Raw genomic sequence first — 24216 nt, 5'->3', positions numbered from 1 at the left:
TCTGAACTCAACCTCATTTTCTAGGCATAATAATAATATGCCCTATAAGAAGTGATTCTCAGAAGCAAAGAAATAAAATGCACATAAACATGCCCACAAAACTAAACACAGTGTAGACATTCCTTCATTTGGTAGGTATTTATAGAGGATTAACTATGTGCTAGATACTGCTTCTAGGTGATGGATCAGATTTTTAAGTACATAGAACTTTTTTCGTACTAGGTTGTATATACCCAGTACAGAAAAGCACACACACAAAGAAAGCAGAACAAAAATTGCTTGTAATCGCATCACCCAGAGGTAATTAAACATTTTGGTGTGTGCACCTCCCCCTTTTCTTCCTCTTCTGGGGATGACTGTAGACTTGGTCCTTCCTCTTGTTGCGGAAGGCCCTACACCCCCCTCCAGCCTGAGACAGATAATTGTGATTCTCATCTCAGCTCTGCTGCTGTTCATTTGAATGTTTGCTAGCCCAAGGCAAGTGGTGAATGCACTCATAATAGCACTTTGAGCCAGACTCAGGTATTATCCCAATTGTACTAACAGGAAAACTAAGTCCTAGAGGAGGAAAGTTTATCTAAAGCTGTATAGCTTCTAGCTGGAAGATTGGGTGTTGGATCCAAAACCGTCTTAATGCTAGAGCTTCTCTTGTTAGCCATTACTCTTGTACTGCCTCCTGTAATATAACACACGATAGTAAGTATTGAAATGGTAAGTGGAAAGTGCTGTGAGAGCATAGAGGAAGAAATGAATAATTCTGTTTCTGGATTTGGGTATTTCATGCAGAGGAGGTTATTTGAGATGGGTCATAAAGGGTCAGTGGGGGAAATGTATGCCTTAGGTAGGAGAAAGTATATGCAAAAGCATGGAGGTGTTTAATAAATGGTAGAGATGTGCTGTGTTCTTAAAAGTAAATCAGCCATCTTAGGACTCTTATACTTTATTTTGTAATTTTTTGGGTAAACAGTGGAAGTTTTTAAATAGTTCATGACATGGTCAGTTTGCCATTTTAGGAAGCTTATACTTTATCCTGTAAGTTATTGGATAAACAGTGGAGTTTTTAGAGTAGGGTAATGCCTTGGTCAGTTTTGCTCTTGTGGAGCATTGTGTGGAGAATGATTTGGCAGAAGAGGATGGGAGGTTGATGGGTGGGGAAGAACTAGATAGAGAAGGAGACCATTTCAGAGGCTGATTAGTCCACTGAAATGTCAGGATGTAGGGGAATGGGTAGATTAGAAAGAGAACTCTAAGATAGCTTGGACTACTTATAGAATGTAAAAGTACCTTGGAGAGAATTAAAGTGGAGTGCAGATTTTGAATTTTCACTTATTTCTCCCTCCCTCCCTCTCTCTTTTAAAAAAAATTTTATTTATTTATTTTGAGAGAGACAGAGACAGCAACGAGGGGGAGGGGCAGAGAGAGGGAGAGAGAGAATTCCAAGCAGGCTCTGCACTGTCAACACAGAGCCTGACGCAGGGCTCAAACCCAGGAACTGTGAGATCATGCATGACCTGAGCCGAAACCAAGAATCAGATGCTTAACTGACTAAACCACCCAGGCACCCCTGTTTCTCCCTCTCTTAAAAGCTGTTTGGTGGGGCACCTGGGTGGTTCAGTTGGTTAAGCCTCCAACTTTGGCTCAGGTCATGATCTTCTGGCTGGTAAGTTCAAGCCCCGTGTCGAGCTCTGTTCTGACAGCTCAGAGTCTGGAGCTTGCTTCGGATTCTCTGTCTCCCTGTCTCTCTGCCCCTCCCTGTCTCATGCTCTTTCTCTTCTTCAAAAATAAACATAAAAAAAAAAAAAAAAAAAAAAAAACCCTGGTGATTGGCCCAATAATAACCTACTTTTATCAGTTCAGTTTTGGGATTGAGTGCAGGGAAAAGGGTGGGGATGATCATTTTTATTTCAAATGAAATATTTCAATTGAAAATTATCTATTGATTTATCTAGGTTTCTAATTATAGTGGAGTTGATTATTTCAGTCTGTTGAATGGAATTTAGCAGAAAAAACTGGCTCATATAGCTTTGTGTTCACAGGAGTATATTTTATGAGCATTCATATTTAATTTAGAACATACAGTCTTTTTAAGACTTTAGATCTTGAAGGAATATTAGACATCTGAGAAGTTTGAGTCATTTTAAAATAAAGTCATTTCCCTCTGATCTATCCTGACAGAAAGGGGAATCAGACATGTACGCTTAAGTCCTACACAGCAGAGGAAACCAGCTGGGACCTTGGCATAATGAATTATAGTGCAGCATTTAGGCTTTGTAGATGTGGTGACAAACATTGGATTAGTAAATGCATTGTTGCAGTTGTTTTTATTTAAAGGTCATACTGCATACTTGCTTCATCTTGGAAGAACCTGAAAAACAAAGATAGTCCTATTTTCATTTTCTCGGATATTTGTTCCCTTAGTCATACTTTTTATTCAGACATAAGGGAAGTCACAACAAATGTATCCGTACTGTACTTGGACTTTCTTTTAAAAAAGGTTTTCTGTTACCAGACTTTATCAATAAGAAATGTTACACATTCTTACCATCACATTGTTTCTTTGAAAGATGTTGGCTCATTCTCTTAAAAAGGCGTTCCTTTTACATTTTGAGATTGTGTTTGTGTCCGTATGGATGAAGGGATTTTCATCTGGAAAGTAGGTTTTTTGCTTGTTTGGTTAAATCTAGTAGTTATTGTTTGAGCTTTAGCTGTTTGCCTGTACCAGGAGGGCAGAAGATAGGAGTATGAATGCCATTGTTTTGATAGAGTTTGTAATCTGGGTGGGGTGGAAGGATTAGGTTTAGACAAGTCTGTGAATTATATCCATAGCACAACAAAGTAAATGTAAGAGCAGTGAAAACAAGTGCTTTGGAAGTTAGGTGGATAAAGTATTTGCATTTGGTTGGTAACGATAGTGGGGATCTAGAGTTCAGGAAAGGCTCTTGAGAGTAGGTCAATTTTGACCAAACTATTAAAGGATGAGAAAGATTTAATGGGTTGAATGGTGGGGGTGGGGGTCCAAAGAAGAAATCACACAAGGGGGGGCCTCCTGGCTGGCTCAGTCGGTGGACCCTGTGACTCTTGATCTTGAGGTCATGAGTTTGAGCCCCACACTAGGTGTAGAGATTACTTAAAAATAAAATCTTTAATAATAATTAAAAAACGAAATCATATGAGCAAAAAGTACAGAGGCTGGAAAGCATGGAACATGTTAAAAATACAGATCAGTTGAAGCAGAAATCATTCATTGATTAAGTGTGAGAAAAGATCTGAAAAGTTGATTTAAGTCAAAAGGAGAATCTTGTATGCCTAGCTGAAGAGTTCATATGTTTTTTGGTTGACAGTATGTCATTTTTGGACATTTTAGAACATATTTTTACAGTTGTATGCAAATTAATGTGATAACGTTTCATAGAATGAGAAAGAACAGAGATTAAGAAGCAGAGGGATAATGTGGGCCTGAACAATGGTGGTGGCAATAGGAAGAAAGAGGACATTCTTCAGATACTGCTGAGGTGGAATCTTTTCTTTTTAAATTTTATATTGTATAAGTTTATATCATATTATATAATTATATATACTTTGGTAAAGTATATATAATGTAAAATTTCTAGTTTTAGCCATTTTAAATGAACAATTCAGTAGCATTAATTACATTTACAATGTTGTGCAGCCATCACCACTGTTTACAATATTTTTCATCACCCCAGACAAATTATATACCTATTGACAATAACTCCCCATTCTCTTTTTCCTCCAGCCCCTGAAAAACTCTGATTTACTTTTTGTCTCTATAAATTTGCCTATTTGAGTTATTACATGTAAGTGGACTCCTACAATATTTGTCCTTTTGTGTCTAGCTTATTTCGTTTAGCATAATGTTTTCACATTCATCCATGTTGTAGCATGTATCTGAACTTCATTCTTTTCATGGTTGAATAATATTCCATTGTATGGATATACCACATTTTTATTCATCTGTTGAACGCTTTTTGTTTTATTTTTAATTAGAGCGCAGGCATGAACAGGGGAGAGGGGCAGAGAGAGAGAGAGAGAAGAAAAAAATTAAGCAGGTTCTGCACTCAGCATGGAGCCTGGTGTGGGGATTGATCCCATGACCCTGGGATTATGCATGACCTGAGCCAGGATTCAGAGTGGGACACTTCAACCAGCTGAGCCACCCAGGTGCCCCTATTGAATTGTGAATAATGCTGTAGTGAGCATTGTCATATAAGTATCTCTTTAAGTCCTTATTTTCAGTTTTTTGGGGGTATATATTACTAGGAGTGGAATTGCTGGGTCATAGGGTAATACTATGTTTAGCTTCTTGAGGAACTGCCAGACTGCCACAGAGCTGCACCATTTTGCATTTCTACCAGCAGTGTAGATGGGTTCTAATTTCTGCATATTCTCTTCGCTTATTTTTCATTCTTTAAAAATTATAGCCATTGTAATAGATGTGAAGTGGTATTTCATTATGGTTTGGATATGCATTTCCCTAGTGGCTAATGATTTTGAGCATCATTTCATTTGTTTGTTGGCCATATGTATATCTTCTTTGGAAAAATGTCCATTCAAATCTTTTGTGCAGAGCTCGATGTGTTGTTTATCTTTTTTTTTGTTAACTTGTAGGAGTTCTTTATACATTCTGGATATGAATCCCTGCTAGATACATGGTTTGAAAAGATTTTCTTCCATTCTATAGATTGTCTTTTCACTTTCTTGTGTCTTTTGATGCATGAAAGTTTTTAAGTTTGATGAAGTCCAATTTATTTTATCTTTCATTGCTTGTGTTTTTATTGTCTAAGAATCCATTGGCAAATCCACAGTCATGAAATTTTATCCCTGCATTTTCTTATAAGAGGATTATGGTTTTGGTGTTGTGTAAAATTTTTTTTTTTTTTTTTTTTTTAAGTTTTGAGAGAGAGAGACAGAGCATGAGCAGGGGAAGGGCAGAGATTGGGAGACAGAATCCAAAGCAGGCTCCAGACTCTGAACTGTCAGCACAGAGCCTGACATGGGACTTGAACTCATGAACTGGGAGATCATCACCTGAGCTGAAGTCAGATGCTTAACCAACTGAGCCACCTAGGCACCCCAAGTTGTGTAAATTATTTATATTTGGATATTAACCCCTTGTTGGATATATCATTTACAGATATCTTCTCCCATTCAGTAGGTTGCCTTTCCTTTTTGTTGATTACCTTTGCTGTGCAAAAAGCTTTTTATTTTGGTGTAGCCCTAATAGTTTATTTTTGCTTTCATTTTCTTTGTTCTGTATCTATACTTTAGTGATTAATATGCTATTCCTTTGTATCATTTGTGCCTTTAGACAAGTTAACCTTTCTGGGCGTCAATTTTATTTATTTATTTTGACAGAGAGAGGGAGGGAAAAAGAGAGGGAGGGGCAGCGTGAGAGGGAAAGAGACTCTCAAGCAGGTTTGCATCAGTGCAGAGCTCTATGTGGGGCTCAGTCTCACAAACCGTGAGATCATGACCTGAGCTGAAATCAAGAGTTGGACGTTTAACCTACTGAGCCACCCAGGCAGCCCTCAGAATTTTTAAAGTATAATACATACATACATGCCCTCAGGGTTATTGGGAGGTCTAAATGAGAAAATTCATGCATTCAACAATTATGTATTAAGCACCTACTATTTGCCAGGCATTGTGTTAGGCAGTGGAATGTGGGGCAAACAATGTAGGCGGGATCCCTATTCTCTTGAAGCTTACATCCTAGTGTGGGGGAGATGAGTGACATACTACATATAAACAATAAAATATCAGATAGTGATATGTACTGTGTAGAGAAGTAGAGTATTCAGAGAGTCTTCCTGAGAACATTCCTTCATGCTGTGACAAAAGGCAGCCAGTTATTCAGAGGTTTGAATTGGGTAGGAAAAGCCTGTTATAGGCTGAATGAACAGTTGTGTGTGTACAAGAGCCTTTAAGGCAAAAAAAAGTTGGGCATATTCCACCAACAGAGAAGAGCAGAGTGGCAAGGGTATGTCAGGTGAGGAGAATAATCTGGGATAATTCAGAGAGGGAGCTGGGGTGCAGAGCATGTCTGTAAGCCAGGGAAAGAAGTTTGGATTTTAAGTTTGGATGGGAAGGTTATTGAAGGTTTTTAAGCAGAGAAGTGACAAGATCTTGACTATTTTATTTCTTAATGAGAGGAGAATAGTTTTTGGCCACTTTATATATCCTTTTATGGGTAATGTCTTTTCTACTTAAAATGTTTATTTAAAAAATTTTAGGGGCGCCTGGGTGGCGCAGTCGGTTAAGTGTCCGACTTCAGCCAGGTCACGATCTCGCGGTCCGTGAGTTCGAGCCCCGCGTCAGGCTCTGGGCTGATGGCTCAGAGCCTGGAGCCTGTTTCCGATTCTGTGTCTCCCTCTCTCTCTGCCCCTCCCCCGTTCAAGCTCTGTCTCTCTCTGTCCCAAAAATAAATTAAAAAAAAAAAAAAAAAAAAAAGTTGAAAAAAAAATTTTAGTTACAGGGGCACCCGGGTGGCTCGGTCGGTTAAGCGTCCAACTTCGGCTCAGGTCATGATCTCACAGTCCATGAGTTCAAGCCCCGTGTCAGGCTCTGTGCTGACAGCTCAGAGCCTGGAGCCTGTTTCAGATTCTGTGTCTCCCTCTCTCTCTGCCCCTCCCCTGTTCATGCTCTGTCTCTCTCTCTCTCAAAAATAAATAAACGTTAAAAAAAAATTAAAAAAAAATTTTAGTTACATATTTAAGAAATCACATACTGGGGGCAGCTGGGTGACTCAGTCAGTTAAGTGTCTGACTCTTGATATTGGCTAAGGTCACGATCTCATGGTTCATGAAATAGAGCCCCTAAGCAAGCCCTGCAGCGCAGAGCCTGCTTGGAATTTCCTCTCTCTTCCTCTCTTTCTCTCTCTCTCTGCCCCTCCCCTGATTGTGCTCTCTCCCTCTTCTCTCCCCCCTCAAAATAAATAGATAGACATTAAAAAAATTAAAAAATCACGTCCTAAAAAATATTCTGCAGGTGGTCCCTGGTTATAATGGTTCGACTTAGGATTTTCGAATATAAAGTATGAAGTTGATATGCATTCGGTGGAAACTGTGCTTCACATTTTTAATTTTGATCTTTTTCTGGGCTAGTGGCATGGAGTACAGTGCTGTTAATGGTACTGGGCAGCAGCCGTGAACCACAGCTCCCAGTCAGCCATGTGATCATGAGGGTAAACAACTGATGCACTTAAAACCATTCTGTAGCATACATCCGTTCTGTTTTTAACTTTCAGTACAGTATTTAATAAATTAAACGGGTTTCCTTCTTCGTTACCAGAGTATGCAGGGGGTATAGGTGGCAGATGAACCCAAGTTTCTGAAATCTTCCAATTTAGATAATCTGATGATGGTGAGTAGTGTTTAGTCAATCCTCTTTTGTCTAAAGCTCTTTTGTCTAAAATTGTGTCATATTGGCAACAGTGTGCCTTTATTTTAAAAATAAGTTTTAGTATTTAGAGTTTTAACTTTTTTTGAACATAGGGGATATTTACAAACTTATAAGTGAAAGCATAGCAGATACTTTACTCAAATTTTAGTGATTTATCAATTTATAGTATTTATGTTGTCTTCATACCAAAAAACATAGCATCGAATTTTAACGTATAAAAGCTTATAGATGTTAAACCTGAGTATGATAAACATACTGATTTTTTTGGCAGTATGTGCTAAAGGATTTATAGGTGAAGCATCTTGATATCTGCAGTTTACTGGAAGATAGTTCAGATAAAAAAGAATGGGGAGGGGGCTGCGTGGCTCAGTCCGTTAAGCATCTTACTCTTGATTTCAGCTGAGGTCATGAACTCACTGTTCCTGAAATCAAGCCCCCAAACCTGGCTCTCTGCTGACAGCGGGAGTCTGCTTGGGATTCCCTCTCTTCCTCTTTCTCCGCCCCTCCCCCAACTCGTACATGCACATGTTTTCTCTCCCCCCACCCCCAATAAATAATAAACTTAGAAAAAAAAGTGGGAGGGGAAAGAGGGAACTAGAGGTAAAGCCAAGAGTTGCAAAATGTTAACATTTGGTGAATTTAGATGAAGGATGTTTTCATTGTGATATCTTTCAACTTTTTTGAAGGTTTGAAATTTTTCAAAAAGTTGGGAAAAACATTAGTCACAGGGAATAAAAAAATTAATTTTTAGAGGTATGTGTCAGTATTATAAGAAATGACTTAGGATGAAAATATATTACATTAGGATGAAATTATGTGGGGGAAATAAAATGAAGGGCTGGCTTGTTCATGAAGTTTTGTAAAGGGAAATTTTGTAAATGGTAAATGTATGAAATTGCTGTGGTTTTTAGGTTTAATTGGTGTGTTTAAAAGTGATGGAACTATTTTATTTTAAAATGTCAACTCATATCAGAAATGACATCTTTTGTACCTCTTCAGACTTCTGGTGAAAAATTTGAGATGCCAAATGAGAAACCTACAAGTAGGTACATGAGTTTTAAAAATTCTTTTGCGGTAATGAAGCAAACAGGTTTGAAGATTTAAGATCTGGCTAATGTTCTTTCAGCTCTTTGGGTTCCAGGAATATGGTGCTAAGAGTTCACTCAGTTATACTACACCTTGGCAGATCATACTGGCATGGGCAGATGGATGTGACTATTTTAGCAAAAGGCATTATATAGCTTATGAAGCGCAGCCATATTAACCTTCTCCCAAACCTGTACTATTCCCACGGACATAAAAACTTTATGTTCACCTGCCGAGAGCAGTCATAATATGTTGTTATATAGTTTAAGTCACAGAATTGTTTTATGACTTTGTAATTTCCCTTTTCTGTAAATGTGTATTGATTTCTTTAAAAACTATATCATAAGTAAATGGTATGACTAACATAATTTTTACTAGCTATAACACTAGTAATTTATAAATGAACTTAAAAACAAATTCTAAGTGTCTTTTAAAAAACTACCTGGAAAGACCTCACTTGTGGTTGTTACTTTCACTTGAGATCATTCATACAGAGATTTGGAATGTGTGCTATGAATGTTTAATTGCGCTGGAAATCTAAATGCCAGTGTCTTCCTGTGTAAACCATAGCTTGTAGTACTTATTGATTGACTTCTGTATTCTCCTAAAAGGTTAAGATTTAATTTTTGGATTGGAAGAGTGAGGCGTACAAGGTACATATACGTTGTGCAAAACTACGTAACTGAAAATCGTGTGTACTTTTTTTTGGCCAGAGACATTGGGAGAATGTCATTCCTTTTAATAGATCAAGCTGGCTAATAAAGAGACTTCTGCATTGTTCTTATAACCTTATCAAACATTTCCTTGGTTTTATAGAAAATGGGAGACTGTGGAGGCCTAATTTAATGAAATACAGATTAAAAAATCACCAGTGGTATTTTCAAGTGTCTTGAAAATAACTTAACCATGAAAATCAGAAAATTAATGTTACTACCATTTCATTCTCAGACCCCATTTAACTTTTGTCACTTGTGTCAGTGAAGTTCTTTATAGCAAAAGATCCAGCTCAGAATCACACATGACATTTAGTTGACATGTTTCTTTAATCTCCTTTAGTCTGGTACAGTTCTTCAGCTTTTTGACTTCCAAAATTACAGGTCATTTATTTTGTAGGATGGTTCTGGATTTGGCTGGTGTTTAATCATGATTATATTCAGATTTATACCTTAGGCAGGAATTTCACAAAAGTGATTCTGTGTTCCTCTTATTATGTTCTATCAGATGGCGTATGATTGCATTTTGTCCCATTGCTGGTAATGTTTACTGAGCACCTGATTAAGATAATGTCTGCCAGGCTTTCTGTATTAGTTTCTTATTGGTGCTGTAACAAATTCCCACAGTCTTAATGGCTTATTACATTATTGCAACGTGAATTTATTCTCTTACAGTTCAGGAGGCTGGAAGTCCAAAATCAATTTCACTAGGCTAGTCATGGTGTTCGCAGAGCTGGTTCTTCCTGGAGGCTCTTGGTTAGAGTCTATTTCCTTGCCTTTTCCAGCTTCTAGAGATAGCCTGGGCTCCTTGGCTTATGATTCCTCCTTCCATGTTCAGAGGATATCACTCCACCATCTGCTCCTGTTGTTATATCACCTTCTTTGTCTTTGACCCTCCTGCCTCCTCCTTATAAGGACCCTTGTGACTATATTGTATCCATCCAGATAACATAGAATACTCTTCTCTCTCAAGATCTTTAATTTAATTGGATCTGTAGAGTCTTTTTTGCCATGTAGGATAATGTAGTCACTGGTCCTGGCTATTAGGATCTGAACTTCTTGGGTGGCAATTATTCAGCCTACCATACTTTGCCACTGTAGAATTATTTTTTCCCTTTTGTAATTTGTGGGAAGGCACTTGAATCCCTTGTTCTTATTAGTGGAGAATGGTATTTAGAAACTAGATCAGGGTACTAGTGTGCTTACTGCTATTGGTCTCACGCACTGTTCCTAGGCTCACTTAATAGACAGTGCCTATATGTGTATGTATATAAGTCTATGTCTGTAATCCTTTATTAAAATATATTAGTTTATAGCAATATCTTCAATTCCAATTCAGTACCACAGGATTCATTCTTATTATTTTCTCATATATATATAACTCCCTTCTGAGTCCAGTTATCCTTTGTGTGTTAACTTATTTGATCAATCCCCCTGTATGTTACCAGTCTCCTTTTCTGTCACCACCCCTTTCCCTCTATGGATCCCTCTTCACCACACCTGGTTGGTTCTGCTACCTCCTGTCACCTAGCTCTCCATGTGGATGCTTTCCTCAAAGCATGGTGGTAACAGGGTAGTTGGATTTCTTACATGGTGGCTTTGGAGCATTATGTTATAAGCAAAGTTCTTTTACTTATCTAACATCTCATTTAAGGACTGTGATTTTGTAGTTTTTTTAGTATTGTGAAAAAATTTATATTTAGTATTAGCCAGCTAGACTCCATTTAGATGATCTCATTTTTGTTGGCAACATCCAAAGCATTATAGTCAGGAGCCAGTGGACCATATGCCTTCTTAATCACGCCTGATCAGGGAGTTGACCATGGCCCTTGTCAATATCATAGAGCTTCTTCATAATCTGTCTGATCTGGTGCTTGTTGGCCTTGACATCCATAATGAACACAAGTATTGTTGTCTTCTATCTTCTTCATGGCTGACTCATTGCTCAGGGGGATCTTGATGATGGCATAGTGGTCAAGCTTGTTGCTCTTCCAGAGAAAATATTTGGGCTGCCTTTGGAGTGTCTTGGGCCACCAGAAGGTGGGTAACATGCAGATCTTTTTTTTTTTTTTTTTTTGTGGCTGTGGTTGCCTTTCAGCACTGCCTTCTTGGCCTTCCAAGCCTTTGTTTTGGCTTTGGCTTTGGGAGGGGCAGGGTTTTTTTTCCTTTGCTTTCTGCATGCCATCTTTGCTAAGAGGTACATTTTTTTTTAATTAAATTAAATTAAATTTAATTTAATTTATTTTTTTTGGTACATTTTTATTTTATAACTTAATTTTTTTTTTAACTTGGGAGACTTATTCAAGTAATTGGTAGTGAGTTTATTAGTAAAACAATACATGATATTTTGGCTTGGTTTAAATTCCTTTTTAGTTGAATTGCGGATTTTTTTCTGAGGACTAAAATAATGCCTTTCATAACTCTTATATGAACCTATTTTAACTTCTTATGGGTTTGGGTGACTTTTCTAATTTAACATTTTCATGATTGAATAATACCATTTCTGCTTAGCTTCCTTAATAAGCTGCATGTTTCAACTGTTTTATACTTTCTGTACCTCCTATAGCAGAAGGGAAAGGAAGAAAGCATTTCTCAGAAATTACTGATTATGTGACTAAGTATTTTGGATTCAAGTCATTTTTTTGCGTTTTTTGATTAGAAGTTATTTAAGTCTCATATGCAAATGGTTGCCTGGTAGTTGAACAAAATTTTCCAGATAGATCATTTGTTTGGAGTGGCAGAAAAATTAACCTATATTGTGAATTTTTCTTAAAGGTTATTTGAGAAGGTAGTACTTTGATGTTCCAACAAAATTTAGCATGGTAATGAAGGTTAGTATGTTATTAACTGGTTTTGTCTTCACAGTGAAAAATGCTTCAACTTACCATCTTATTTATTTATTGTTTTGACAGAGCAAATTCGATTAAAGAATATCAGAAAAGTATATGGAAGATGTATGTGGTATCGTTTACGGTTATTAAAACCCCAGCCAAATATTATTCCTACTGTAAAGTAAGTAATTGGTTTCAAATAAAAAAGTACTTTTTATTCTTTGCTAGGTATCATATAAAATATGGGTGTAATGATGAATAAGACATATGTTTAAAGAAATTGTAGCCTTAGTAGGGGTAAGATGTGAGTTTGAGAGCTGTCTGAACAGAATGATTTAAGAGAGAGAATGTACTTTTTTTTTTTTAATGTTTATTTACTTTCGAGAGACAGAGCATGAGCAGGGGAGGGGCAGAGAGAGAGGCAGACACAGAATCAGAAGCAGGCTCCAGGCCCGAGCCATCAGCACAAAGCCTGACGGGCTCAAACCCATGAACCATGAGATCATGACCTGAGCCGAAGTCGGATGCTTAACCAACTGAGCCACCCAAGGCACCCTGAGACAATGTACTTCTGACTTGAGGGAGGGTGGGAGAAAGGGAAGTCAAATCTTGAAGGAAGACCTTGTGCATCTTGCCAGGATTTGAATTTTGCCTTAAAGACTATGGGGGAATCTTTAAAAGATTGTCAAAAACAGGGAGGTGACATGATCAAGTTTGCATTTCATAGTGATAATTAAGGTTTATTGAGCACACACTGTATGCCAGATGTGCTAAGGCTTTATGTGTTATCTCCTAATTTTATCATTAACTTCAAAGTAGATGTTTTTGCTGTTTTCTGAGATGAAGAACCTGAGACTAAGAAGAGATAACTTTACCAGGGTCCTGGAGCTAGAAGCGGTGGAACGGGGACCTAGTCACCCTTTATTTTTGCACGCCAATCTGATTAAACAAGCCATTAGAATTTTTAATTAGAGCAGGCGTGTTTGATTTTGTGAGGCAAGGGGGCCTGGGGTCTGCTGGTTTAGAGACTAGGCTTTGGACCTTCACCCTGAGTTGTCAGTTTTGAAGTAGTAGGTGAATCTGATAGGTGATGAAAGAGTTGCCATTATAGGAGGACTGTATCTTGTGAATTACTTATATCTGTCTATCCAGTAGATAGGAGGGCAAGAACTAGCAGAGGAAATTAGTTAAAGTAGAACCATATATTTTTTGGTCTTGGTTTAAATGATGATGATAATTTTCAACATCTCTAACTTCAAGGGTTTTAAATAGTTTTTCTTTGTAAGGTTTGACTTTGCCTAGTTTAGTTCCTTTACAGAGGAAGGGAAATCTTAGCTTTGGTGTTAAGAGTTCTTCAACGATGCAAAACTAAAACTCAAAGTTATTGTTTACAAAAGTAGTTTTATGTTCACTGTTGACTCTGCTTTTGCTTCTCACAGTTTTATGAGGCCGCAAGGCAAATATTTTTGCCCTCCCAATCTCTTCTTTTCTGGGCTTTGGTCAACACTTTGTTAGTATCTGAACTTCAGTTTTCAAGGAAAAAGCCCAATTGTGTAAAGTTCTCTTCAGTGATTAGTAAACTGATTTACTTAAATGAAAGTACAGATTAAGGGATGTTTATAAGTAAGGAAGAATTAAATAGATAACTGGTAACAATTTTAGATAAGGTCAGAAACCATCAAAACCTTTTTGCTCCATAACTTTAAAGCATTCTTTCAGAATTAAGCAGTCATTGTGTAATGCTCTAATTTGTGGAAGTTGGTTCCAAAATGACCTTTAAAATATGCTTAAAGAAAAACACGAGACTTCACAAGTTGATCACTGACCCTATATGTAGGGAAAAATGCTTATCTTTTCACAGGACCTAAATAATGTTTTTAAAAAATTGGGTGGGGATCATGATGAAATCCATTATGTTTCCACCTTTGCTTGGTTTTTAGGAAATGAAAACCTGGCTTTATTGGTGATTATAGTTTTTATCAGCCTCTGAGGGATTCTGTTATGAGGTTGTCTTCTCTTCCCTTTATATTTTGTCTCAGAGAGCCAGGTGCTACATGTAAAGCTATCATGGGGTGTAGCATATCCTAGGTGTTTTCATTTTCCTTCTACCTTTGTTTGCTTTTAAATCTTGTTTATTTGTTTGTTTTTAGTGGTTTTCAATTTTACTTTTATCCTTGTTTTCTGAGCTTTCTTAGCCTTTTGGGGGAGTTGGCGGAACGAAATGTGGAATTATTAACTTGTGTGGGAATAAAGTAGGTTTTCAAGTGTTTTTTAGCCAATTGAAGGTATAGCGAACTTTGGGTTTGAATTAAAAATTACTATTTAGGGGCACTTGGTTGCCTCAGTTGGTAGTGTCCAACTTCAGCTCAGGTCATGATCTCATGGTTCATGAGTTTGAGCCCGCATTGGGCTTGCTGCTGTCAGCACAGAGCCCACTTCAGATCCTCTGTCCCCCTCTCTGCCCCTCCCTCGCGCACACTCTATCTCAAAAATGAATAAACATTTATTTTTAGAAAATTACTGTTTAAATTATTTTCATTATCCATTCAATAAGTAGTTATTGTATGCCTATTATGTATGTATCAGGTGTTGTACCAAGAGCTGATATATTGTGATTAACAAATAGATGTGGTTCAACAACTTAACAGTTGTGAGAAATACAAGTAAACAGGTAATGATAATAATAAGGTCTGTGAGGTGGGTGCCATGAAAGAGCAGAGGAAGGGCTCTCAACTCTGGCTTGAGACAGAGAAGGCTTCTCTGAGTGAGGTCAGAGCTGAGATTTGGGTCAGAGATGCTAAGAACAGCTAACAGGAATCGATTGTTTGCTATCAGTGAGGCACCTTCTAGGTGCTTTACATACCTAATGTCATTTAATTATTAAATCTACCCTAAAAATTGGAAACCGAGTTGTAAAGGAGAAAGCGACTTTCCAAGATCTCTAAGTTAATAAGTAGTGAAGCTGGGATTTGACCTCAGGTAGTTTTATTTCAGAGCCTATGTTCTTAATTACCTCTGCCTACATAGCTAGGTAAGAGTGTTCCAGTTAGGGCATCCTCTTTGTCTTTGGGTGTTTAGGTAGTATGGAAAGCCGTTTGCAGTACTGTATTTTGCCCTTAATAAGAATTAGAACATTATTTTGGCCAGATAGAAAGAAATTTGCATCTGAATGCCAACTGTGTTTAAGCTACTCTGGGGTTAGTCAAAACTGAGTGAGATACTGTCCACAGCTCAAGGAGCTTGTAGTGAGTTCGAGGGGGAGAGACATGGTTTTACTTCTTTTGCTGCTTTTTGGCTGTTTCTCCATTGATGACCTTGGCAAAGGTAAGGATTGCTTTGAGGTATGAGTCTGGAAGGATGAATAGTGTTTGGATAGGCAGAGATGGGGGAATGGGAGTTCTAAGTAGAAAGATTCAAGAGCAAAAGCATGATGGTGGGAAAAGCTTAGGGAGCTTGGGGAGATGGGTTTTTTGTGTTTGTTTGTTTTAAATAAGGGTGATAAAGGTCATTAGGTAGGTTGGAACTTGATCATAGAGTCTCATTCCAAATAAACATATTTAAGCTAGATTTCTACCAAGTGAGCTTAAACACATGGAATGTTTTCTGTCTTTGAAAATGGGTCACTCCAATTTTGTTTGGTTAGGTTTCCTATGATTCATTTTATGTGTTTAACAGTTCCTACTCAGCATAACAAATTGATATAAAGGGCATAAAAAAAATAAAAATTGTTCAGTTTCATCACTTAAAGATAGCCACTATTAAGATGATTTACCATCTATATTTTTATTTATAATAAACTTTTATCTGTAAAAATAGCATTATATAATACATATATTTTTGAAAGCTGTTTTTCTTTTTTTTAATTAAAAAAAATTTCTTTAAGTTTATTTATTTATTTTGAGAGAGGCAGAGACAGTGCAAGTGGGGGAGGGGCAGAGAAAGAGGGAAAGAGAGAATCCCAAGCAAACTCCACACTGTCAGCACAAAGCCCAACATGGGGCTTGAACCCACAAAACTGCGAGACTGACCTGAGCCAAAACCAAGAGCCTGCGCTTAACTGACTGAGCCACCCAGGAGTCCCTCTTTTAAAAAGTTAACAATAGATAATCTTCCACAGCAAATACTGTCTTTATTGGCTAGATGATATTTCACTTTATGAATATACTGTTAATTTATTTGTCTACTACTCTATTGATGGGCATCTCTGTGTTTGTTTTCTGCTGTTATTTATATCTGTGACCAGTTTTTTATCCTTTGTATACTTAATTCTAGTTTATTTCATTCTAAATTTCTTGAGGTAGATTGTTAAAAGGGTGTGTACTTTAGGGTTTTTGACCATATTGCCAGATATTCTTTCAGAGTTTAGAGTGTATGAGTCTTCCTTTTTCCTTTAGCCTCTCCAACACTGCTAATATCAGTCTTTTAAATATTTTTACTAAATAAAACATATTGGAGAGGAGAAATTAGGTTTTTTCCAAACCATATGTTCGTTTATATCCTTTTTTAACCTATATGTACATCTTTCTATATCTGTGTTGGCTAATTGTTTGGTTGTGTCTTGGTTTATTTAATTAGTCTCCTATAAATGGTTTATTTAATTAGTTCTATATAAATGGACATTTAGTTTGTTTCTGAAGTTTTACTGTTATAAACAAGGCTATTCCTTCATCATTGCATAATTGACCCATTTTTTGTAGTTTATCTTAGTAAAAGTGTAATTGCAAGGGTAAGAGCAGCTCTTTTTTTACATTACATGGTTTACTGAATACTTAGTATTGATATATTTTGATCTAGTATAATGAGACCAATAAGTTAGTAAGTTGAATTAAGTTCTACACATAAAATTCTGCAAATAGTAATTGAGGGAATATCACATGCAAGACTCTAGATGCAAGACTATATTAGATTCTAGAGAATTCATAGGTAAAAAAGACACTGTTCTGGCTGTAACAGGAGTTTACAACCTAGAGATTGTAGAATTGACTCAATAGCACAGTGGTGTGGACACTGTAGATTGTTTTATTGCCTTGATCTGCCATAATGTCTTTATAGACTCTTAAAGGAAAACCATATAGGTGTATTTATTTATACTTTACTTATCTTTTTCCTAAACAGGAAAATAGTTCTGCTTGCAGGATGGGCATTGTTCTTATTCCTTGTATACAAAGTTTCCAAAACAGACCGAGAATATCAAGAATACAATCCTTATGAAGTATTAAATTTGGATCCTGTAAGTAGTATTTTTATATAATGCACATTAGTTTATTGATCCCATGAAAATACTGTAAGTCTAAATTCTAAAAGAAATTGGGTTGTGCCTAAAGAAATGAGACTTTGGATATTTAATCTATTATTCTAATGTATATATGTTTTTTAAACTACAAATGTTGATTGCCATTCTAGTAAGTCTTGGTTTGTAATTGCTAAAATGTAAGAATATTTGAAGTGGGATGAGAAATTAGTATATTTTTTAAAGACTCGTGTAGGATTGGTTTAATGCAAAGTTAAAACCAGGAGTTCATTTATGTTGGTTGAATGATAAAAATTCATTTTATCAAAAAATGATAAAAATTATGACCCTTTGTTAGGTGACACTAAGGCAGTGTGTTTAAGTCTTTGTGTCTTACAAAGAACTGGTTTCATTGTAACCTTGGATATACTCTTCAGGTGATTTCCTGATTGAACTTGATTGATGGATCCCAATAGAAAATTAGTCTTTTAGATATATCAGTGGAAAGTTAGAACTGAAATGAATGCTAGAGATCCTCTAGCCTTTTTTTCCAATGGAGAAAACAAGGCCTGAAAAATTGTGTCTTGCCTGGAGTGTCATAACTTCTTAGCAGCCAAGCTGAATCTATTGCTCTTTCTATTTTTCCCCCAAACCACTTTTTTTTACTTCTAGTATTTGCTCAGTAGATGGCTTGATCCAGAGGTTCATATAATATAATATAATATAAATATGAAACATACCTAGTTTTCTGTTTTGGAGAAGCAAAATTTGCTTTAAGACTAATAAAAGATTTGTGGGCAACTTAATGCCATAAAAATTAATATGAAAAGTTTATTAATAGAAATTGAGTCTAATTAGGAAACAGCTAAGGTAACCTTCTTAAGTATTTATTTAATATTAAAATATTGATAAGCAGATGAAACCAGATATTCTTCAGATTATTTCTTAGAAGGGAAGTTAATCTTTGATTTGAGGGTTTCTTCAGAGAGACTTAATTTACTGTGATCATTCTTTGATATTTAAATGTTACTGTCCTTGTATTTCAATGTGGCATTATGTAGTTTTACTCTTAAATCATTGGTGCCTAGTGTACTGCACAACACGTAGGTGCTCAATAAAATAAATATATTGGACAAAATAAGTGTATTTTTATTAAAAATACATGGGATGAAATTTAAGGGACAAGTATGTAGGATGAAAACACTCTTTCTGAAAATATTTTAAAAAATTTTTTTAGTATTTATTTTTGAGAGAGAGAGAGAGAGAGAGAGAGAGAACAAGTTGGGGAGGGGCAGAGAGAGAGGGAGACACAGAATTCGAAGCAGCCTCCAGGCTCTGAGCTGTCAGCACAGAGCCAGATGTGGCGCTTGAACCCACAAACTACGAGATCATGACCTGAGCCGAAGTTGGACACTTAACCAACCGAGTCACCCAGGAGCCCCTCTGAAAATATTGAATAGTTTATATTTTAAGTTCAAAATGGGATGAATTATGTTTTTACAGCATTGTGCTTAGTTTTACTAAAACAAAGCTTTCCTTTCAGGGGGCAACGGTAGCAGAAATTAAGAAACAGTATCGTTTGCTGTCACTTAAATATCATCCAGATAAAGGAGGTGATGAAGTTATGTTCATGAGGATAGCAAAAGCTTATGCAGCGTAAGTATCATAGGACCCATTACATGTTTTTAGAAGTGGTAAAGAAAGTTCTTTATTTGAATGAAATAGTAAATTGTTGTCGGGCACTTTGAAATGCTAAAAACCTCATATGTTGAATCTATTCTTTATGGAACTGCATGACAACCCAAAAGTGCTAATTTAACTAAGCTTGAATTTTAAGTAAATTAGTTAAAGTAGTGCTTTTGCCCTGTGATGTTAGTTAAATTAAGTAGTAAGTTAATTGAGCTATTTTCGAAGTATCCTGATTAGAAGAAGATATGCTTACACCTTGTTTTCATTTCTAGGCTTTTATTAAGCTAGATCTATTTCTCTTGTTTTGGAAATGTAGCTGTGTCATTATACTATGTAAAGACTAGTTTAATTTTTGGGAAACAGGATAGAGTGTATAAAATTAGAGGTAGCTCTTCCTTGAGTGTTAATATTACAAGAGGTAAAAGTCACCTGGATTCTTCAGGGCTCATAGGCATATCCCTGTATAGCTCTTGCATTGAATTAAGGAGTAAAATACGGACAAGATATTGTCTGTTTTTAGAGGACTCCGTGATGTATCATTTTGTAAGCTGATTTTAAAAATAGAAGTAAGTCATAGGATACTCAGATATAATAGCAAACTGTGAAAGTGGCATGTGAATTACAGAAGTTTGGGAAATAATCATTTTATGCTTAATAAAAGTCTATTGACTGTGTTTCCTGTCCCCTCTTTTTTGTGAGTTGCTTGTTACACATGTGAATATGATTCTGCAATAAAGCAGTGCCATTAGGAGCTTCTGAAGGGCATACTACATTTTCTGCATAGCAGATGTCCTCCAGATTACAGTCTTTCAGTTGGTGTCTCCCCCTTTTTTCATTGTGTCTCCTCCGGCCATTTACTCTCATTGCACAAGTGTTTCAGTGCCTTAGTTGCTGTCTTCAGGTAATTTCAGAAGAATTAAAGATACCCAGAGGAAGTCAGATAGCTAAGATTATTTAGTAATTTTAATTTTAGTTTAAATTTAGTTTTCAGGTATTGTAACTTTACTTTAAGTTAATTTATTTATTTTGAGAGCGAGAGAGAGCAAGCGAGCTGGGGAGGGGCACACAGAAAGAGAGAGAGAGAGAGAGAGAGAGAGGGAGAGAGAGAAAATCCCAAGCAGGCTCTGAACTGTCAGCGCAGAGCCCAATGTGGGGCTCGAACTCACAACCATGAGATCATGACCTGAGCCAAAACTGAGTCAGATGATTAACTGATTCAGCCACCCCAGGCGCCCCAGGTATTGTAACATTTTTAAGTTCATGAATTTGTCCTCAAGTTAATGGAAATCTGACTCTTTATGATGTATGGTCACTTTTCTAAAAAGTACAGAAGAATAATATATGGCTTTTGGTTTTAACTCAATTACCTGATCAAGATACAGAATGTTTTGTGTTTAAAATGTCTTAAATAGTTGATGGTCCATCAGACAAATGAAGGAGTAAAATGATTATGGGACCCAGAACTTTGAGATCTTGTAGCTTGTATAAGTATAAATGAATTAGATAAAGGTACATTTTACTAATTACAAGTTCTGAGTGATTGAAGTTCCTGTTTTTTATGCATTACTCTAGCAGCCCAAGTATAACTCAAGCAGCATTTAAAGGCTCTGATCTGCAAAGCTTTTTAGAATTTGCTTTGGTTATTCAGGAGATTTTCTTTTCCCTTATGTGCCCATTACAATAATAGGCTTGGGTGATTCCTATTTCTTCACACCAGTTTCTAACTTAAAGAAAAGGAGTTCTGGTTATTTTTGAGGAGTTAGACCAACTATTGAATTTTCTGGTTCATAGTTTCTGTTTTTTCTATAACCATATAGTTGAGATTTGGTTTTTGGGTATAAAACCTGTTTTTAACCTACTGTATAGTGAGTGGACAACATAGAGGTTACTTTATTTTAAAGGAACATTTTTTTTAAGTTTATTTATTTTTGAGAGAGAGAGAGACAGAGCATGAGCAGGGGAGGGGCAGAGAGAGAGGGAGACACAGAATCAGAAGTAGGCTCCAGGCTGTGACCTACCAGCACAGAGCCTGACTGGGGCTCAAACCCATGAACCATGAGATCATGAGCTGAGCTGAAGTTGGATGCTCCGCTGACTGAGCCACCCACGCATCCCTATATGTTATTTTAAAGCTATTTTAATTTTTAAAAACATGTGTTTTCATGTGTTACTATATATGAATATGTATTTTGCTTTACGTAGTCAACTCAGGGTCATTCACCTATAATTTAATGAAAGCATTCTCTAGATTAGGTTGTATGATCTGGGGCCCCCGAAACTGTATACAGAGTATATGTGTATTTGTAACTGTGCATTTTTCTAGAGTAGAAGGATTATAGATCTTACCAGATTTGTAATAGAATCTATGACACAGCCTCCTACCTCCAAAATTAAGATATATAATCATGTTTTGGAAACCTTATACTCATTGAATTTTTGAAAGTTATGTTAATATCATTGGTCTTGTTTAAGCTCATTATATATGAATTATACTAAAATTACATAACTTTTAAGTACTTTAAGTCTTAGAAGTGGTATTTTACCGAAGCACTAATAACTATCCAAAAATTAGTTGCTTTCTAACAACTTTTTTAAAAGTTGATGATTCCTTTAATTTGAATATTGAACATGGTGCGTGCCTCACACCAGTTGTACAAGTCAGCTTAATGAATGAGTTAATGGAATTGTAATCAGCAGTGTGTGCAGTTTGAAAAAATCAAGTGCTTGTATGATGTGAACTGTGCTTTATTTTGTGAAATTTGAGGGCATTGTTTGGAAAACAGAGCAGTTTATTATGTTGCTGTCATCAGAAAAGTAGAGGGGATAGAGTTATGTTTGGGAAAAAATTCTGGTTAGAAGGGCGAATAGCTGAAGTCCTAAGTGAGTGGGCAGTTGTACAGGGAAACCAGGGCAAAATTTTTGAGAAACATCCCTCCCTTAGCAAAACAGAGCTACCATACGCACCCCTCCTTCTGAAGTTGCAGTCTCTCTGATAGTGCTTTTTGTTGGCTTCTTTATTTTACTCTGGCCTTGGTCAAATAGCGTAAGTGGAGTTATGGTTAAAAAGGGACTGAGGATGTCAACGTACTTGTTTCTTTAAATGACCAGAGAAATATTTGCAATCCCTGTTGAACATAGATATAAAAATTCTCAACAAGGTATTACCAAATCACCTTCAACAGTGCATTAAAAAGATCATTCATCACAATCAAGTAGAATTTATTCTGGTGCAAGAATGGCTCAGTATCTGCAAAATCAGTCAGTATGATACACCACATTAACAGAATGAAGAATAAAAATCAGATGTTTATTTCAATAGATGTAGAAAAAGTATTTCACAAAATTCATATGTTTATGATAAAATTCTCAAAAAAGTAGATTTAGAGGGAACGTACCTCAACATAATAAAAGCTATATATGAAAAACACAGAGCTAACATCAAAGTCAAAGGTGAAAAACTGAGCAGGAATAAGACTAGGATGTCCAGTGTCACCGTGTTTATTCAACATAGTACTAGAAGTGCTGGACACAGCAATCAGAAAAGAAAAAGAAGTAAAAGACATCCCTGTTGGTAAGGAAGAAGTTAAATTGTCATCATCTGTACATGGCATGATACTGTACATAGAAAACCCTAGGGTGGCTCAGTTGGTTAAGTGTCTGACTTTGGCTCAGGTCATGATCTTGCTGTTCCCAAGTTCAAGCCCCGTGTTGGGCTCTGTGCTGACAACTCAGAGCCTGGAGCCTGCTTGGGATTCTGTGTCTCCCTCTCTATTTCTCTGTCCTTCCCCTGCTTGCACTCTGTCTCTCTCCTTCTCAAAAATAAACATTAAAAAGGGGCGCCTGGGTGGCTTAGTGGGTTGAGCGTCTGACTTTGGCTCAGGTCATGATCTCACAGCTCGTGGGTTCATGCTCCGTGTTGGACACTGTGCTGACAGCTCAGAGCCTGGGGCCTGCTTCGGATTCTGTGTCTGTCTGTCTGTCTCTCTCTGCCCCTCCCCCACTGGCAGTCTCTCTCTCTGTCTCTCTCTCTCTCAAAAATAAATGTTAAAAAAAATTAAAAAAATTAAAAGAAAAAAGAAAACCCTAAAGATCTCTAAAAAGCTATTAAAAGTAATAAATGACTTCAGAAAAGTTGCAGGATACAAAATTAGTACCTAGAAATCAGTTGCATTTTTACACACTAATAATGAAGTAGCAGAAAGAGAGTTTAAGAAAACGGTTCCATTTACAATTATATCAAAAAGAATAAAATACTTGGAAATAAATTTAAGGAGGTGAAAAATCTATACTCTGGAAACTATAAAATACTGATGAAAGAAATTAAAGATGACACAACCAAATGGAAGGATATTTTATGCTCATGGGTTGGAAGAATTAATATTGTTAAAATGTCTGTATTACCCAAAGCAATCTACAGATTCCATGCAATCCCTATCAAAATACCAACAGAACTAGAACAAATAATTCTGAAATTTGTATGGAACCACAAAAGACCCTGAATAGCCAAAGCAATCTTGAGAAAGAAGAACAAAGCTGGAGGTATAACAATTCCAGATTTCAAGCTATACTACAGAGCTGTAGTAATTAAACTGTATAGGAGTGGCCCAAAAATAGAAACATAGATTAATGGAACAAAATAGAGAGCCCAGAAATAAACCTGCGTTTATATGGTCATTTAATCTATGACAAAGGAGGCAAGAATATACTCTGGGGAGAGACAGTCATTTCAGTAAATGGTGCTGGGAAGACTAGACAGTTACATGCAAGAGAATGGAACTGGACCACTTTCTTACTTCATACACAGAAATAAACTCAGAATAGATCAAAGACGTAATTATGAGATCTGAAACCATAAAACACCTAGAAGAACATAGGCACTAACTTCTTGGACATCCACCATAGCAGTCTTTCTAGATGAATGAAGATCATAAGGCAGGGGCACCTGGCTGGCTCAGAGCATTCAACTCTTGCTTTCATGGTCATGAGCTGAAGCCCCACATTGGACATGGAACTTACTTAGAAAAAAATAAAATCATAAGGCAAGGGAGACAAGCAAAAATGAACTATTGGGACTACACCAAAATAAAAAGCTTTTGCACAGCAGAGGAAACCAATAAAAAGGCACCCTATTGAATGAGAGAAGATATTTGCAAATGATATCTTCAATAAGGGGTTAATATCCAAAATATATAAAGAACTTAGCAACTCAACACCAAAAAACCTAACAATATGATTTTTAAAAAAT

General features: G+C 36.5%; 1 protein-coding gene across 1 annotated transcript in view; it reads left to right on the top strand.

The window, feature by feature from the left end:
* SEC63 (SEC63 homolog, protein translocation regulator) overlaps window positions 1–24216 on the top strand; it is a 74319-nt gene that overhangs the window by 4690 nt on the left and 45413 nt on the right. The window contains 3 exon segments of the mRNA XM_042986919.1: window positions 12134–12233; window positions 17168–17282; window positions 18826–18938. Of these exon segments, the coding sequence (XP_042842853.1) occupies window positions 12134–12233; window positions 17168–17282; window positions 18826–18938 (328 nt within the window).

This window comes from Panthera tigris, chromosome B2 (assembly GCF_018350195.1).
Source record: "Panthera tigris isolate Pti1 chromosome B2, P.tigris_Pti1_mat1.1, whole genome shotgun sequence".
Lineage (NCBI taxonomy): Eukaryota > Metazoa > Chordata > Mammalia > Carnivora > Felidae > Panthera > Panthera tigris.
This window is presented reverse-complemented; position numbering and strand designations above follow the sequence as displayed.